Consider the following 17,035-nt stretch of genomic DNA (forward strand, 5'->3'; position numbering starts at 1 on the left):
CACCGGTCCTTTGCCATTACGCCAACAGACAAGGCACATCCCAGAGATACACAACAAAATGTCGGATTCATGGGAGTCACGTGATTCCTTTGTACTTAGAAAATCTCCTCCAGCGAAAATAACCAACTAAAACCAGAATATTGAATAATATATATAAATAATTCATCCTTAGTGATCTGGAAAATGTATCCACTTATTGTTAAGACTATCTACACAACATTTTCGTCGTGTTTTTTAAAATAAAATTGGCGGCCATTTTGTGCAAACATGCGCAGAAAAAAAAGAGGAGCGCCTCAAAATATAAAAATAAGGATAAATGTTTATTTGCATATTTTCGAACTATAAAAACATACCGATTCCTCTTCTTTCTCCATCCCCGTCGGCATTTGCGGCACTGCCCGGTTAATAGATGCATATTCATGCAGGTCGGGTAAATCCTCACATCGGAAGACGGGTAGTGGCTTGGAAGCGTCCAGCGCCCGTGCCCGAAACGACAATTTACTCATTTTTTAAAATTCGAGATGCAACATAAATCTATCCAATCTCCTTAAATTCACATCGGTTTCGAATTGAGCTTTCATGGATGATTCTGTGCGGTTATTCTGACATATACGGTACGGCTGATTAAAGCTAAAGTTAGGGCGTCGCGAACGGAGCCGGGAAGGCCCGGATCTTGATCGCTCTATTTCGGTCTTTTTTTCAGAGGCTTCCCTGTCTATCGGTGGTTCAGTACGCCATGGCCAACATGGCGGACATTAAAAACTCTTTAACGCTCGGTTCGCTCAAAGCAGCCCAACCCACCGATCACCGAACAGCCATTCCCACGCGGTCCCGAGCGCGTGCGCGTTCGCGACGGTGGGGGACGTGCCCCCCAAAACTAAGCAAGTCAAATAAAACATTTACATCATTTGGGTAAGTAGCTAACCATTATATGTTTCAGGTTAAATTTGGAATCCAATTACAAAAGGGGCATGCTGAATGTCCCTAATTGGTTACAATCTAAAGCCTACATTGCCTTATATCATTAGGTCTCTCTTTATGTAGTGGTGTCTCTCTTGTTGTGATGTGTTTTGTCCTATATTTATATTTTATTTTTTATCCCAGGCCCCTTATCTGACTTGCCTAGTTAGATTTTTTTTTTTTATCCGTGACTAATCATTCTGAATTATTGTCTCTAACATTAGACATTGTATTATCATGCACCTTTTATTCCTCAGTTGTTTTACATGTGATTTGAACATTGAGGGGGGCTGTTTTTAAATTTGATTAAATATTGGGATTTTGTAAATGTGATTGAATATATTGGGATTTAGTAACTTCTATTAAATATTGGGATGGGAAGACATGGATGATAACTAACAAATCATAAATGATGATGCATTTGCATTAAAATGCTCTGGCATGATACCAAATATTTGAAGTTGTTTTGCTGCATCTTGCTGATGCAGTACCAAGCCTAGCTCGAAACAAAACAAAAATATACAAAACAAAAATATAAAACCCTTGAATCATAAACTACAAGTGTTATTTGAAAATAACCAAAGTAAAATATGACTTGACTTACTAAATTACTAGTCACTACCAGTACAGGGAACTGAACAGCTTCTGAAAATATTTTCAAAGTTTGAAAATGTTGCCCTCTTGTGGTGTGATTAACCCTAGAACTGTGGCCCGCTGCAACCGAACTGTGTGGTCCTCCGTTGACCAGTGTGTAAATCCTATCGTAATTCAACAGTGGTGGCTAGAAAACATGTTTGATACCGTTCTGCTCCAGCCATTACCACAAGCCTGTCCTCGCCAATTAAAGTGCCACCAACATCGTGTGTAATTCAAATATTTGGAAATAATAAGAACCTCAAAACAAAGGGTTCTGGTGCCATAAGTTGGCAAGCCTTGCCCGAGCCAGAATGGTCAATAAGGCTAGTCCGCTTGACACCAAACTCAGTCTTTCCACCGTCAGAGTCTAAAGGCTCCTTGATATTGTAGTCACAATGTGTCTATAATGATGGTGGCTGTGCTTTACTGATTGGTTATCCTGTGCCAAACACCCACACAGCACCCAAGTCCTACCCCCTTCTAATACAACTTTTGAATTTTCAAATAAAGAGGTCTCAACCCCCCAGAAAAAATAAACATTTGAGAGAACCAATCAAAGCTCAAGCCAATTTTGGTTGTGAATATTGCACCATCAACAGGCTCCTGTCCAGACAAGTGTCACAGCTCTCCTTAGCTGTGTACCATGAGTCACATCAGCCATGCTACCATAGGGCATGAATCCATCTCCTGTTTCTGTAGTGTGAGGCAGCTTAATGTATAAGTACACCCCCTGGACAGGATGCTAGTCTCTCTGTGCCTTACCCCAATACCTCATGAATGCCAGGCGGAGATGCATCTGGTGCTTTACTAAAGCCCATATAAGGACATTCTCATGGCTTACCTATAGTAATGGCAGACATCGGGTCTAGCCAGGCTCCAAGAGTTGTAGGTTCCACTCGGCGTCGACCATTACAAAAGACAGCATCATTGGGATCTGAGTGGGAATTTTAAAAAACAGCTCATCATTCCTTTGAGTGTTTAATTAAAAGGGTCATCATGTTGATGGGACTGGGACAGCGGTTCCAATTGCAAAGAGTAACTAAAATCTCAGAGTAGGTTGTGCTTGTGTGTATTCATTGCTCAGATTAGAGAGGCAAAACATTGTTTACGCTAGGAACCAAAAAGGGCAAACATAATGAGACAAACAGGGAGGGACCTACAGTGCATTTGTTAAGTTCAGACCCCCCGCCCCCAAAAAATGTACATTACAGCCTTATTCTAAAAATGGAATAAGTTAAAATTCCTCAATCTACACACAATACCCCATAATAACAAACCAAAACCAGGTAGACATTTTTGTAAATGTATTAAATAAAACATACCTTATTTACAGAAGTATTCAGACCCTTTGCTAAGAGACTCGAAATTGAGCTCAAGTGCATCCTGTTTCCATTTTCCACCTGCGGTAAATTCAATTGATTGGACATGATTTGGAAAGACACCTGTCTATATAAGGTCCCACAGTTGACAGTGCATGTCAGAGCAAAAATAAAGCCATGAGGTTAAAGGAATGTTTCAAGGCACAGATCTGGGGAAGGTTACCAAAACATTTCAGCAGCATTCAAGGTCCCCAAGAACACAGTGGCCTCCATCATTCTTAAATTAAAGAAGTTTGGAAACACCAAGACTATTCCTAGAGGTGGAATAGCTCCCTGGTCAGAGAGGTGACCAAGAACCCAATGGTCACTCTGACAGAGCACTAGAGTTCCTCTGTGGAGATGGGAGAACCTTCCAGAAGGACAACCATCTCTGCAGCACTCCACCAATCAGAGGCCTTTACGGTAGAGTGGCCAGACGGAAGCCACTCCTCAGTAAAAGGTACATGACAGACCGCTTTGATTTTGCCAAAAGGCACCTAAAGGACGCTGACAATGAGAAACAATATTCTCTGTTCTGATGAAACCAAGATTGGACTCTTTGGCCTGAATGTCTGGAGGAAACCAGGCACCGGTCATCACCTGGCCAATACCATCCCTACAGCGAAGCATGGTTGTGGCAGCATCATGCTGTGGGGATGTTTTTCAGCATCAGGGACTGGGAGACTAGTCAGGATCGAGGGAAAGAGCAAGTACAGAGAGATCCTTGATGAAGTCCTGAGCACTCTGGAGCAGGTTCTCAGACTAGGGTGAAGGTTGACCTTCAAACAGGACAATGACCCGAAGCACACAGTCAAGACCACGCAGGAGTGGCCCAGCCAGAGCCCGGACTTGAACCAGATCAAACAGCACTGGAGACCTGAAAATAGCTGTGTTGCGACGGTCCTCATCCAACCTGACAGAGCTTGAGGATCTGCAGAGCAGAATGGGACAAACTCCAAAAATACAGGTGTGCCAAGCTTGTAGCATCATACCCAAGAAGACTTGATGCTATAATCACTGCCAAACGTGCTTCAACAAAGTTGTGAATAAAGGATCTGAATACTTATGTACATTTGTTTAACAAATAAAATTAGCAACATTTTCTAAACCCGTTTTTGCCTCGTCATTATGGGGTATTGTATGTAGATTGAAGGAAAACATTTAATCAATTTTAGAATTAGCCTGTAACCTAACAAAATGTGAAAAAAGTCAAGGGGTCTGAATACTTTCCAAATGCACTATACCTGCATTTGTCCAATACAAACTCGTTTTAAACTAAATGCAGGTAGGTCCCTAAGCGTTTGTCAACAAAAACGACTTTCTATTGGACAAATGCAGGTAGGTCCCACTCCCACTGGTTATTAAAGTAAACCGTTTCCATTGCAAAACCTTTTGCAACAGCCCAAACGTTTTGTAACAGAATCCAACTAATGAATACACCCCTGCTCTCTCCCCTGTCCATGTAATCTAACTCAACAAGACCTAAAAGGCTAAACTGATCCTAAAATCAGCATTCTCCGAGACGCTTCGTGATTATGAGCCCAGGACAAGTCTACCCCATTCAGAGGCTAACTGCTTTAGTGCCGATTGACGATAGTATCTTCTGGTCGGGGAGTTACGTTCTGAACGTATCGCTTGCGGTACGGGTACCTTTATTGGGTTAGTGTTTCCACATGGTCATATCTCCATGTTACATTGCTTGTTTACGGAAGACATAGGCGGCCACCTGTGCTAATTAGCTCTGTGTGTAAACGTAAATTGGTAGGAAGTGTAATTCATCAACTGGAGGCACACACAGCTTATGGATGTGTAAAACTGCAACTGTATAAGAGACATATCAGCATTTTTTTTTTTTAACTAGTGAAAGCAATACTTGATGTTTCTAAACGTCAACACAGCATTGGGAATGTAGTTCGCAAAGCGAGGACAAGCCTAGTGTTGTGTCTCTGACATCGAGCCCAGGGCTAGTAACGTTAAGTCTGATCCAGCCACTCTACTGATTTATTCTGTTATTAATTACCTACATGCCAAACAACTTGGCGTTAGTCAACACTTCAAATATGAATGTGCAGTTCCTTTGTAGACCACTGGTAGTTGGTTGGCAGTGTAAGCTATCAAATATTGCCTTCCTTGCCTAGTTAGAACATGACAATTAGTTATTGGTTATAAACTTATAAGCAGATTTACAATAATAATTGTACAGTTTACACCAGATTTATGTATGACACGTTGCGGTCTTGAATTTGGTCCGTAACTTAGCATTAGCTGGCTTTCTTCCTGACTCTTTGGACTATAATACATTTAGCATTTCGAAGGTCAGAACATTTGAAAGCAAACGACAATTTATAACACTTAAACCAAACTAAAAACGTTAGCTAACTTACTAGCTAAAAGTGGAGCTGGCTCGCGATTGTAACGTTAACGTAGTTAGTTACTAGTAGCCGAGCATGCTGATTTGACTTGACATCGGTGGTTTGCCAACTTAAGCCATTCAATTTAATTGTGATAGCTTGCTATCCAACAAACAAGACGATTTTCACACGACAGTTGTTTCGATCAGCAATACAAAGATATCTGAAAAACTTACCGTAAAATTGACTCCATGATGGGTGAAAACATTTCTTGTGATCATGGGTGATTCCCCAAAAGCCAAGGACAGACGCTGGCGTAACGTTATCGTTTTGCAAACGCCATGCAGTAAAATTCTCCTGATAAGACGTCATTCAGTTTTTTGTTAAGCATCGGATTTCTCTTGATCGTATCGGAAAGCCTCTCTCTCCGTCGAAGTAATACGTTATTGAGATAAGATATTTATACTTGTTATTTCCAAGAAGATTAGCTAGCAAAACTAGGAGAGAAGTGTTCTTGTTGGGGGTTAACAACTTTGCAATAGAAGACGCATCCTGATTGGTCGGTGGCTGGCACCAATCTGTAGAGAGCAATGAGATAGAGAACACTGGGTTGATGAGCTCACGCTCAAAAACGAGAAAGTTCCATCTGTTGTACACGGTATTCTAAACCCTCTGTATTACCTTGGGAATGGACCACCTAACATACAAGATGGAAACAGACGCAGAAACGCAGTCTTTCAATTGCAGTACGGAAATGATTATATTATTTGAATGCTGCCTGCTGGTGCCTGACTGCAGGTTGGGAGAGATGTCAATCTGTACACTACTTACAGCTTGATTTAAATCAGTGGAACAAATTATACAATGTATTATTTACGGGATTACAATTTTATTCTGTGATGGAACCATTCATAAAAACAAAACATTTACCAGAAAGACCCACTAATGTCAAACTGTCTCCCTTGCAGAAAAGGTCTAACACAACAGTAAACTAATTTCAACCATTGGGCATTCTCTCAACCTGTATTGGAGCCGAGCTTCCAACTCCTGATTACCAATGTTTGCACCAACTGTGTCCTGTGGATTGGCCTTGTTCCCCTCCTCCGCGCCAGTGGCAGTGCTGATGGCATATGACTCAAGTATCTACAAATGCTCATTAGGCAGTGCAGCATCTGAAAACAGTGACAGCTGTATTTTTGTTGTTCAGATCAGGACACTATCCTGAGATTTATCCAGAGTTGGAAAATGCATGAATTGGCAAAAAGAGGTGTAATGCATCTGTTAAACTGTAGAAAACATGTGAGTAGCATAAGATGAACAGTGAGTTGAAAGCTGGATCAGAGGCCTAGGCCACAGTGAGCCAAACATTCCTTGGCATCTTTCTAACAAAAAGAAAGCAAGGACAAATGACACACACACGCAGCATGGAACAATTTTGGGGTAATTTGTTTTGGAACTTTAATAAATAATTTCAGAAATAAAGTAATGCAAAATGTGAATGTGATGAAATAAAAAGGCACTTTAAAAACTGTGTTCTTACAACTAAGTGGGATGTTTGAAATTCTACAAAGATCTGAATGACGTCACTCCCTTAACACTGATCTTTATAACTGAAATGTAGTCACCATTATTCAATGGAAGAGTTTGATTAAACCATCTAATTAGAAGATAATTATTCAACAGTAAAGAAAAACACGTTGAAGATACAGGTCAAGTAATAAACCATTCAGAACTCAATTTCTATAACTGAAGCAAGACACTTAAAAATAAGGCATATTGTTTGCAAACAAGGCAGTGAGTTCTGTAATATTTGGCATCGCTATTAATTAAGAGTTTAATAGGGACCTGAGTTCTTTAAAACTAAACAATTTAAACCTGGAGCCCATAATACTACTAATGTACATTAATGTCATTTTACTTATAAAGATTTACAAATATTATGACTATCTTTAAAAAATAAACTTTTAAATTGATTGTTCAGGTTGAATAATAAATTGATTAACATACCTTTGCTTCCAGCCCTTTTCTGTGACTAAAATATGGCTTTACACAGAATTTCCTACAAACTGTACACATTACAATTTACTGCTGTCCTAATGGCCAGCTATCGCTACGTATCTTGTCCCATATCGACATCCAATTTCACCCTCAAAAACAGAAATAATGGCTCCACGGTTCTATGAAAGGCACAACCACACCTTCAATGACCTTGCCAGTCCTGTGGCAAAAATAAAAATCAGTTTAAACATTCCGCCAAGTTCCACAAAAAAGTAAAAACCAAAGTTTATACATACTGTACAATTTTTCAATTCAAATGATGCATAGAAAAAAACAGTTAGTAAAACATTGAAATAGTGGCAAAATGCACTGCTATTATTTGGTGACTACAAAAACAAACCATGAACATAAACCCCCCACAATATTATTTTGCATACAGTGTTGTAATGAGAGAGGATTCTCCATCATTTTCCCTCGTATTTTGGATTGACAACAGTTGTTACAGCACTCTTGTAGATGGGATTCTCACCCTGCAAAAGACAAGCAAAAAGAGTGAGAGAGTAATCATGGATACATTGTCTTTGTCCCAAATGGCAGCCTATTCCCTATTTTTTTGTTAACCTTTTATTTAACTACATACATACATACATACATACATACATACATACATACATACATAGATACAGTAGGGAGAACAAGTATTTGATAACCTGCAAAATCGGCAGTGTTTCCTACTTAAAGCATGTAGAGGGCTGTAATTTTTATCATAGGTACACTTCAACTCAGAGACGGAATCGAAAACAAAATCCAGAAAATCACATTGTATGACTTAAGTAATTCATTTGCATTTTATTGCATGACATAAGTATTTGATCACCTACCAACCAGTAAGAATTCCAGCTCTCACAGACCTGTTAGTTTTTCTTTGAGAAGCCCTCCTATTTTCCACTCATTACCTGTATTAACTGCACCTGTTTGAACTTTTTTGAAAGACACCTGTCCACACACTCAAACCTCTCCACAATGGCCAAGACCAGAGAGCTGTGTAAGGACATCAGGGTTAAAATTGTAGACCTGCACAAGGCTGGGATGGGCTACAGGACAATAGGCAAGCAGCTTGGTGAGAAGGCAACTGTTGGCGCAATTATTAGAAAATGGAAGAAGTTCAAGATGACGGTCAATCACCCTCGGTCTGGGGCTCCATGCAAGATCTCACCTCGTGGGGCATCAATGATCATGAGGAAGGTGAGGGATCAGCCCAGAACTACAGGACCAGGTCAATGACCTGAAGAGAGCTGGGACCACAGTCTCAAAGAAAACCATTAGTAACACACTACGCATGGATTAAAATCCTGCAGCGCACGCAAGGTCCCCCTGCTCAAGCCAGCGCATGTCCAGGCCCGTCTGAAGTTTGCCAATGACCATCTGGATGATCCAGAGGAGGAATGGGAGAAGGTCATGTGGTCTGATGAGACAAAAATAGAGCTTTTTGGTCTAAACTCCACTCGCCGTGTTTAGAGGAAGAAGAAGGATGAGTACAACCCCAAGAACACCATCCCAAACGTGAAGCATGGAGGTGGAAACATCATTCTTTGGGGATGCTTTTCTGCAAAAGGGACAGGACGACTGCACCGTATTGAGGGGGGGATGGATGGGGCCATGTATCGCGAGATCTTGGCCAACAGCCTCTCACCCTTAGTAAGAGCATTGAAGATGGGTCGTGGCTGGGTCTTCCAGCATGACAACGACCCGAAACACACAGCCAGGGCAACTAAGGAGTGGCTCCGTAAGAAGCATCTCAAGGTCCTGGAGTGGCCTAGCCAGTCTCCAGACCTGATCCCAATAGAACATATTTGGAGGGAGCTGAAAGTCTGTATTGCCCAGCGACAGCCCCGAAACCTGTATGGGGGAGTGGGCCAAAATCCCTGCTGCAGTGTGTGCAAACCTGGCCAAGAACTACAGGAAACATATGATCACGGTAATTGCAAACAAAGGTTTCTGTACCAAATATTAAGTTCTGCTTTTCTGATGTATCAAATACTTATGTCATGCAAATTAATTACAAAAAAAAAAAAAAATCATACAATGTGATTTTCTGGATTTTTGTTTTAGATTCCATCTCTCACAGTTGAAGTGTACCTATGATAAAAATTACAGATCTCTACATGCTTTGTAAGTAGGAAAACCTGCAAAATCGGCAGTGTATGAAATACTTGTTCTCCCCACTGTACATACTTAACTATTTTTGACCAGGGCCCATAGTTGCCATTTGGAATGTAGTCCAAAAAGAGAATCATTCGGTTAGAACCACTTCACATATCACATTGTTTGGTTAAAATGAATTCCAGAGCAGCACGTCTCCATTTGGACAATACGATTTTCAACATTTCAATAGGGACTTGCGAACAAAGCAGTCACCTGTCCTATAATCTAGCATGTTAATGGCACACCCAACAACATGCAGTTAAATACATGTTAAACCTTAACCCATTTAAAATAAGGCTGAGCGAATTGGATAGATGTTGGTGAGCTATAGACCACCGTAGTTTAAAAAAAAATATTCCGTTTAAATTAAGTGATTCATTTTTAGACAAATGTGTTCTTCAGGTTGCCTCCGACAGTACCAGAAACTTTAAACTCGCTACTGAAATGAGAACTTATATTACAGCTTTTGCTTTTAAGAAGTTGAATATCTGTTTTTTTCTTAAGAATGAAAATATCAGTGAAAAAGGGTGAAGAAAAGATGCAAAACTGAATCACAAAACACCACAAGGGGAAAGTAAAGTGCATGCAGGAAAAGGGAAAAGAGAGATAGGCAATACAAACGTAAACTTATAGGACCACGCCTTTACGCCCATAGCTTGGATTCTGGAACTTATTTATAGGGCTCTTGTATATAGGATTCTCTTGCTATGGTCAACAATGAGACAGACAGGGGTCAGAGAAAAGAAGAACAAGAAAGAGCATGAAAAGAAAGTAAGCAGTAAAAGATGACAGGATGGAGGGAGTAATGGTTGAGGGAAAAAGAAAGTAGAAAAGGTTTACCAACTAGGGGTCTATCCATCATTCAGAATACAAACATATCCAACCCCAATGGTTTAGCAATAGCCATGCTCTTTGAGAATGAGGTTACGTCCCAAATAGCACCCTATTACATTTATAGTGCACTACCACTACTTTTGACCAGTACCACTATTTTTGACCAGGGACCACGGGGGATCTCGTCAAAAGGTAGTGCACTATTTAGGTAATATGGAGCCATTTGGGACTCGACCAGAGGCTATATTCTCTCTCAGCTGTGCACTTTCTCAGCACACAAGTGCTCTGTCATTCTACTATAAACATGAAATGCTGTTGCTATGACTGTCAGAGCACACTGAGCAGCTGGATTGAGCTTTATTCTGTTGGTGACCAAGCACACCCTCTCCCTCAGCTTCATTGCCTATTATGGGCATGAAGTACTGATGAGTGGACAGATAGTGGCAGCACTCCTAGCCAGCAAAATGCCCATGGAGGAAAGGCCACTCCCTCAACAGCGTGACAGAGCCAGGTTTCTGTGCTGCCATTGTTGGCACAAAACAGGAGATGTAGCTAAAGAGATAACCAAGGCACAAATATAACGGTTGGTTTTCGCACAGATAACCAAGGCAATTAAGTGAATCTCTTGAGATTGGCGTAAAAGGAATGCTGGATGAATGAGCTCTGAAATCACAAGCAGTAAGCTATATATATATAGTGTGTGTGTTAGTTAATTTAGGACAGAAATTCATCTCACATTTCAAGAGTAGACCAGGGGCCGTATGCATCTAGTGTCTCTGAATAGGAGTGCTGATCTAGAGTCAGGCCCCCCTATCCATTCAATCTTATTCATTGTGATCTAAATGCAAAACAGATCCTAGATCAGCACACCTACTCTGAGACACTTTATGAATGCAACCCCAGATATCTGAACAGTGAAAAGAAAGCAAATCACCGCTAATATAAAAGTTGATATTCTTATTTGAAAGCCAGCTGTGCTGGTGTGATCCAACAGGATGCCTTACCGTGTCCCATTTGGCGTTCATCTTCTCCTTCTCGAACTTGGCGAACTCTCTGCGGTCGTGGATGATCATGAGCAGCTTCCAGATGAGCAGTAGGGCCAGGCCAATGAGCACAATGCCCGCCACCACGCCAGCCACGATGGGGATGATGTCAGGGCCCGCTGGGCACTCTGGAGCACAGCAGGGAACACACATGGCAACATTATGCATTTACAGTTAATCATATACAATGGACTATGTACTTGTGTTTTGAAAGGCGTCCGCCAAATAAAATGTATAATTATAGGCCTGCACTTTGGCTCTGTCCCAAATGGCACCCTATTCCCTTCGTAGTGCACCATGTCATTTTGTAGTACACTACTTTTGACCAGAGATTATAGGGATTAAAGGTGTCAGGGATGCAGGTTGTAAAATGCCATACAGACATGAAGTCATTAGGGCAGGCTATTTCTAAATGGATGATCAAAGATATTTGCTTCTCAATGGTGCAGCACCAGCCATCCACTCACCCAGAGTCTCGACCACGTAGACCTCCCTCATTGTGTCGTTCCTGACGGCGTAGGTGTAGTAGAACCAGCAGTCGTTGGCGTCCCTCTCCTTACAGTGGGATAGGGGGTAGGATTGGTCGGCTGGTTGGGGCAGCTTGTCCCGATCCTTCACTCTGATCAGGTTGAAATAGCTGCAGTCCCTCTGACACGTGTCCTTCTTCTCTCCGGTTTCAAAGGCCCGGCACTGAACACACTCCCTTTTAGAGAGAGGACGATAACATGGTCAGGCTATAGCCATACAGATAGGTAATTAAGATGAATAAAAACTGATTTATCATTGTCTGTTTTTTTTACAATACAAATTTTTTCCCCAGGTTATACAGTGCCTTCGGAAAGTATTCAGACTCCTTGACTTTTTCCACATTCTGTTAGGTTACAGCCTTACTCTAAAATGTATGGCCCTCAATCCACACACACACACACACAATACCCCATAATGATAAAGACATTTCTGCTGATTCATTAAAAAAAATGGTATCATATTACGTAAGTATTCAGACCCTTTACTCAGTACTTTGCTAAATCACCTTTGGCAGCGATTATAGCTTAGTCTTCTTGGGTATGACACTACAAGCTTGGCACACCTGTATTTGAGGACTTCCTCTCAAGCTCTGTCAGGTTGTAAGGGGAGCGTCGCTGCACCGATATTGTCTCTCTGTTCGATCGGGTTGAAATCCGGGTTCTGGCTGGGCCACTCAAGGACATGTAGAGACTTGTCCCAAAGCCACTCCTGCGTGGTCTTGGCTGTGTGCTTAGGCTCGTTGACCTGTTTGAAGGTGAACCTTCGCCCCAGTCTGAAGTCTTGAGCGCTCTGGAACAGGTTTGAGCTGTGTACATCTTTGCCTCCATACTGACAGAGACTAGTCTCCCAGTCCCTGCTGCTGAAAAACATCCCCACACCATGATGCTGCCACCACCATGCTTCACCGTAGGGATGGTGCCAGGTTTCCTCCAGACGTGATGCTTGGCATTCAGGCCAAAGAATCCAATCTTGGTTTCATTAGACCTTTTGGCAAACTCGAAGCGGACTGTCATGTGCCTTTTACTGAGGAGTGACTTCCGTCTGGCCACTCTACCATAAAGGCCTGATTGGTGGAGTGCTGCAGAGATGGTTGTCCTTCTGGAACATTCTCCAATCTCCACAGAGGAACTCGGGTTCTTGGTCACCTCCCTGACCAAGGCCCTTCTCTCCCCGAGAGCCTTGGTGGTTCCAAACGTCTTCCATTTAAGAATGGAGGCCACTGTGTTCTTGGGGACATTCAATGCTGCAGAAATGTTTTGGTACCCTTCCCCAGATCTGTGCATTGACACAATCCTGTCTCTACGGACAATTCCTTCGACTTCAAGGCTTGGTTTTTGCTCTGACATGCACTGTCAACGGTGGGACCTTATATTGGCAGGTGTTCGCCTTTCCGAACCATGTCCAATCAATTTAATTTACCACAGGCAGACTCCAATGAAGTTGTAGAAACAAATTTTCAAGTCTCCTAGCAAAGCGATTGAATACTTATGTAATAAGCTAAAAAAACAGTTTTTGCTTTGTCATTATGGGGTATTGTGTGTAGATTGAGGAATTATTTTTATTTAATCAATTTTAGAATAAGGCTGTAATGTTACAAAATGTGGAAAAAGTCAATGGGTCTGAATTCTTCCAAAGGCAATGTACAAATCCACAACTCCCTGTCAGCATTGTGGGTGGGTAATAACAGAGATAAAGAGAAGATGTTGTCTATGGTTAACACCCTGAACAGGGACTCACTTGTGCTCAGCGCAGACTCCGGGGCAGGTGGGGCAGATCTCACAGGTGGGACCCTGGAACTTGGGGTTGGTGCATTTGCAGACGCCACACTCGCAGGTGCCCCGGCCATTACATATCTGCTTGTTGGCTGCCAGGCAGGTGGAGGTGTCCAGTGAACAGTCGCAGGCGCTGCCTGTGTAGTTGGCATCGCAGATACACACCCTGCACTCACAACGCCCATGTCCTAGTAGAGGGGAGGAGAAAATAAGAGATTGAATCTATGCTAGGCCTACACAGCACAGCCATCCATTTTGAAGAATCATCCAATCAAACATTTTCTTTCAGTAGGTTAGGCCATGGCTGAGGAAAGAGGTGGAGAAAATGGACAATTCATGATATGCTGTACATTTTAAAAACACGTTCTTTCAGTATTTTATTCTCTAGATGTTACAGTATGCAGCAGTTTTGAATGAATACAATAGGTCTACGAAAACTTGCATACAGTCAAACAAAGAGGGCCAGCCACAGGTCCTACCTCCACAGAGTTTGTTGTTGGAGCGGTCACAGTTGAAGTTGTCACAGTCGCAGAATTTCCCACTGTACCGTTCTTCGGGGTTCTCCCTCTTCTTACACTCACAAGTTCCACACACACAGTCTCCGTTGTTGCTGCAGATGTCTGTACCGTTGTCCTTCCGACAGTTACCGTCCAGGTCGTCTGTCCTCACCTCATCTGTGCTGCACTCACACAGTCTGCCGATACGTCCTTCGTTGCACCTGAGCCAAAGCAAGATCGTATTCATTAGTGCACATGGAAGCAAAAAATGTCACTGCGGAAAACAAAAACAAGCATTTCTTATTGGATAAGTTAATGTAGTCCCTTTTGGTCCTTTTTCTACCGTTTGGATCCTAGTGAATATGACCCGTATAGTTTCAGAAGAACATTATGGTAATTCACACCTGAAAATCAGAACCCAAACCAGTGTTTTATGTTGTGCCTACCTGCAGGCTCCACACTCAAAGGTCCCGTTGCCATTGTGGCAGATCTTGCTGAGAGGTTCTCCGCCTTTGGAACATTCACATTCGCAGATGAAGTTGAGGACAATCTCCACATCCTCATTGAAACCCAGCGGCTTGATCCTAATGGTCTCTGACTTGCCTTGAGATGGACACTTCTGGGACTCGATGGTAATGTCAAAGGACACCTAGGAGATAGGATGATAGAAGGCATTAGTAAGCTCCTGGAGACTGGTCTTGAGAAAGACCTCTGAGCTGAAACGTTGAGTAACGGTCAAATATATTCCCTCTTGTTTTTCCAATAGTAACCTCCTAAAAATGTCTTGGATGGTTTACACATTTTTCTAGATGTATTACATTGACAAATGTAAATTCTCCACCCCTATTTCAATAGAGACTAGACCACCAAGGACAGGAAGCGCTCGCTCTCACTTACCTCATCTCCAATGGAGATGTTAGAGCATTTTCTTCCGTTCTCTCCCGTACCAACCACGCCATTCTTGCAGATGGACTTGTATTTTATGGACACACCTTCAGGCACCTTGTTGTTCTCCAGAATGACTTCAGATGAAAGAGACTACCAAACACAAAGAATGTTAACCAAATGTGTCAATAGAAAAAACCTGGTAAAAAGTAGTACACTATTTGGGAATAGGGTGCATTTGGGACAGATCCCAGGTATTGATTTTCTGCACAGTAATTATTAGCTTCACATCAAAACAGCCTTTCCCATTCAAAGCTGGTGTCAAAGCGAGGGGGTTAAACTCACATTGTAAGAATCGATAATGAGCTTGATGACGTTGCTGGAGTTGGAGGACAGGGTTCCTACTGCTGACTTGGGGATGAGATTCTTCAGTTCCTTGTAAACCGGCTGGAATTCCTCAGTAACTGCAAAAATTGTCTGAATGTTGTTGTCGCTCAGTTTCTGGACCAAATGGGCAATGGAGGGATAGTCCTATTAATTGAAAAGAAATGCAAGATGAAAATGTCAAAACAAACATCCAACGATCTATACCACAGAGACATCAGCCAGTCATACAGCATGTTATACCATATATGACACATGGAAACCTTATTGTCCGTTCACATGGAAATTCATTTTGTGAGGTAGCACACAAAATAAGCACACTATAATAAAACAAATGCAATACAAAATGTCTGGAAGGTATAGAGTATACAGAGAAACACATACGTAGTAATGGCTCATGGTGTACATGTTGTTTTCCAGATGACACTTTCCATCGTTGGGCAGAACGATGCCGCCCAGTTTGCCGTCTCCAGCAAAGTGGAACCCAGCGTCAGTGGAGAACACCAGCAGACGAGTGACGTTCCTCCAGCCAATGGCATCCTGATGGACAGAAACAAATACAACCAATTAGAGCTCTCGAAAAATAAATTCTCCAAACTATATCAAAATTCCTTGTTGCAATGCTTTGCACTAGGGCTAAACCAATTTAGTTGACTAGTCGATTGTTTGGTTGATAAGCTGTTCTTTAAGTCAGGCTGTAGCAACATTTTTATAAACAAATCATGGTGTGGAAGACACCTGTCTGATGGACTGATCCATTGGTATTTGTTATTTTATTACGATCCCCAATAGCTGTTGCAAAAGCAGCAGCTACTCTTCCTGGAGTCCACACAAAATATGAAACATAATACAGAACATCATTAGACAAGAACAGCTCAAGGACAGAACTACATACATTTTTTAAAAAGGCACACGTAGCCTACATATCAATGCATACACAAACTATCTAGGTCAAATAAGGGAGAGGCGTTGTGCGGTGTTGCTTTATCTGTTTTTTTAAACCAGGTTTGCTGTTTATTTTAGCAATATGAGATAGAAGTTCCACGCAATAAGGGCTCTATATAATACTGTACGTTTTCTTGAATTTGTTCTGGATTTGGAGACTATGAAAAGACACCTGGTGGCTTGTCTGGTGGGATAAGTGTTCAAGTTGACTATGCAAACAATTTGGGATTTTCAACACATTGCATCACTTCTTATTTTTATAAGAAACGTTAGTCTCCTCAACTCTAAGCCAAGAGAGACTGGCATGCATAGTATTTATAAGCCCTCTGATTACAAATAAGAGCAAAACGTGCAGCTCTGTTCTGGGCCAGCTGCAGCTTAACTAGGTCTTTCCTTGCAGCACTGGACCACACGACTGGACAATAATCAAGATTAGACAAAACTAGAGCCTGCAGAACTTGCTTTTTGGAGGGTGGTGGCCGTGGGGATGGCACAGTCCATCGGTGTAAGACATTTGCTACTGAAATTGTATATGGTTATATTATGTAAAAACAATGGTGCAAAAATAATATTATTTTATAACAAATGCGCTTTGTCCCGCGTTGGATAGTGGTCGCTGTCCGCGGTTCTGAAACACAG

At 41.9% G+C, this 17,035-nt stretch overlaps 2 protein-coding genes across 6 annotated transcripts in view; both read right to left on the bottom strand.

Annotated features, from left to right (window-relative positions):
• LOC112260415 (enhancer of polycomb homolog 1) overlaps window positions 1-5,847 on the bottom strand; it is a 36,247-nt gene extending 30,400 nt beyond the window's left edge. The window contains exons 1-2 of one of the 4 annotated variants that reach the window (XM_024435491.2): window positions 5,542-5,847; window positions 2,438-2,530 (exon numbers count right to left, since the gene is read on the bottom strand). Coding sequence is in view for 3 of the 4 variants with exons in the window: in XM_024435489.2 (XP_024291257.1) it covers window positions 354-506 (153 nt within the window). In the remaining variant the exon portion in view is untranslated. Of the gene's footprint in view, window positions 1-353; window positions 873-2,437; window positions 2,531-5,541 lie in introns of those variants that run through there. The other 3 variants (XM_024435490.2, XM_024435489.2, XM_024435492.2) reach the window with 3 other exon arrangements.
• An 891-nt stretch (window positions 5,848-6,738) lies between these two features.
• LOC112260414 (integrin beta-1) overlaps window positions 6,739-17,035 on the bottom strand; it is a 31,583-nt gene continuing 21,286 nt past the window's right edge. The window contains exons 7-16 of one of the 2 annotated variants that reach the window (XM_024435487.2): window positions 15,836-15,991; window positions 15,413-15,598; window positions 15,080-15,220; window positions 14,629-14,831; window positions 14,165-14,403; window positions 13,651-13,873; window positions 11,853-12,088; window positions 11,347-11,513; window positions 10,130-10,213; window positions 6,739-7,833 (exon numbers count right to left, since the gene is read on the bottom strand). In XM_024435487.2, the coding sequence (XP_024291255.1) occupies window positions 10,136-10,213; window positions 11,347-11,513; window positions 11,853-12,088; window positions 13,651-13,873; window positions 14,165-14,403; window positions 14,629-14,831; window positions 15,080-15,220; window positions 15,413-15,598; window positions 15,836-15,991 (1,629 nt within the window). In that variant the 3' untranslated portion in view covers window positions 6,739-7,833; window positions 10,130-10,135. The remainder of the gene's footprint in view (window positions 7,834-10,129; window positions 10,214-11,346; window positions 11,514-11,852; window positions 12,089-13,650; window positions 13,874-14,164; window positions 14,404-14,628; window positions 14,832-15,079; window positions 15,221-15,412; window positions 15,599-15,835; window positions 15,992-17,035) is intronic. The other variant, XM_024435488.2, reaches the window with a different exon arrangement.

The sequence above is a fragment of the Oncorhynchus tshawytscha genome, linkage group LG10, assembly GCF_018296145.1.
Source record: "Oncorhynchus tshawytscha isolate Ot180627B linkage group LG10, Otsh_v2.0, whole genome shotgun sequence".
Classification (NCBI taxonomy): domain Eukaryota; kingdom Metazoa; phylum Chordata; class Actinopteri; order Salmoniformes; family Salmonidae; genus Oncorhynchus; species Oncorhynchus tshawytscha.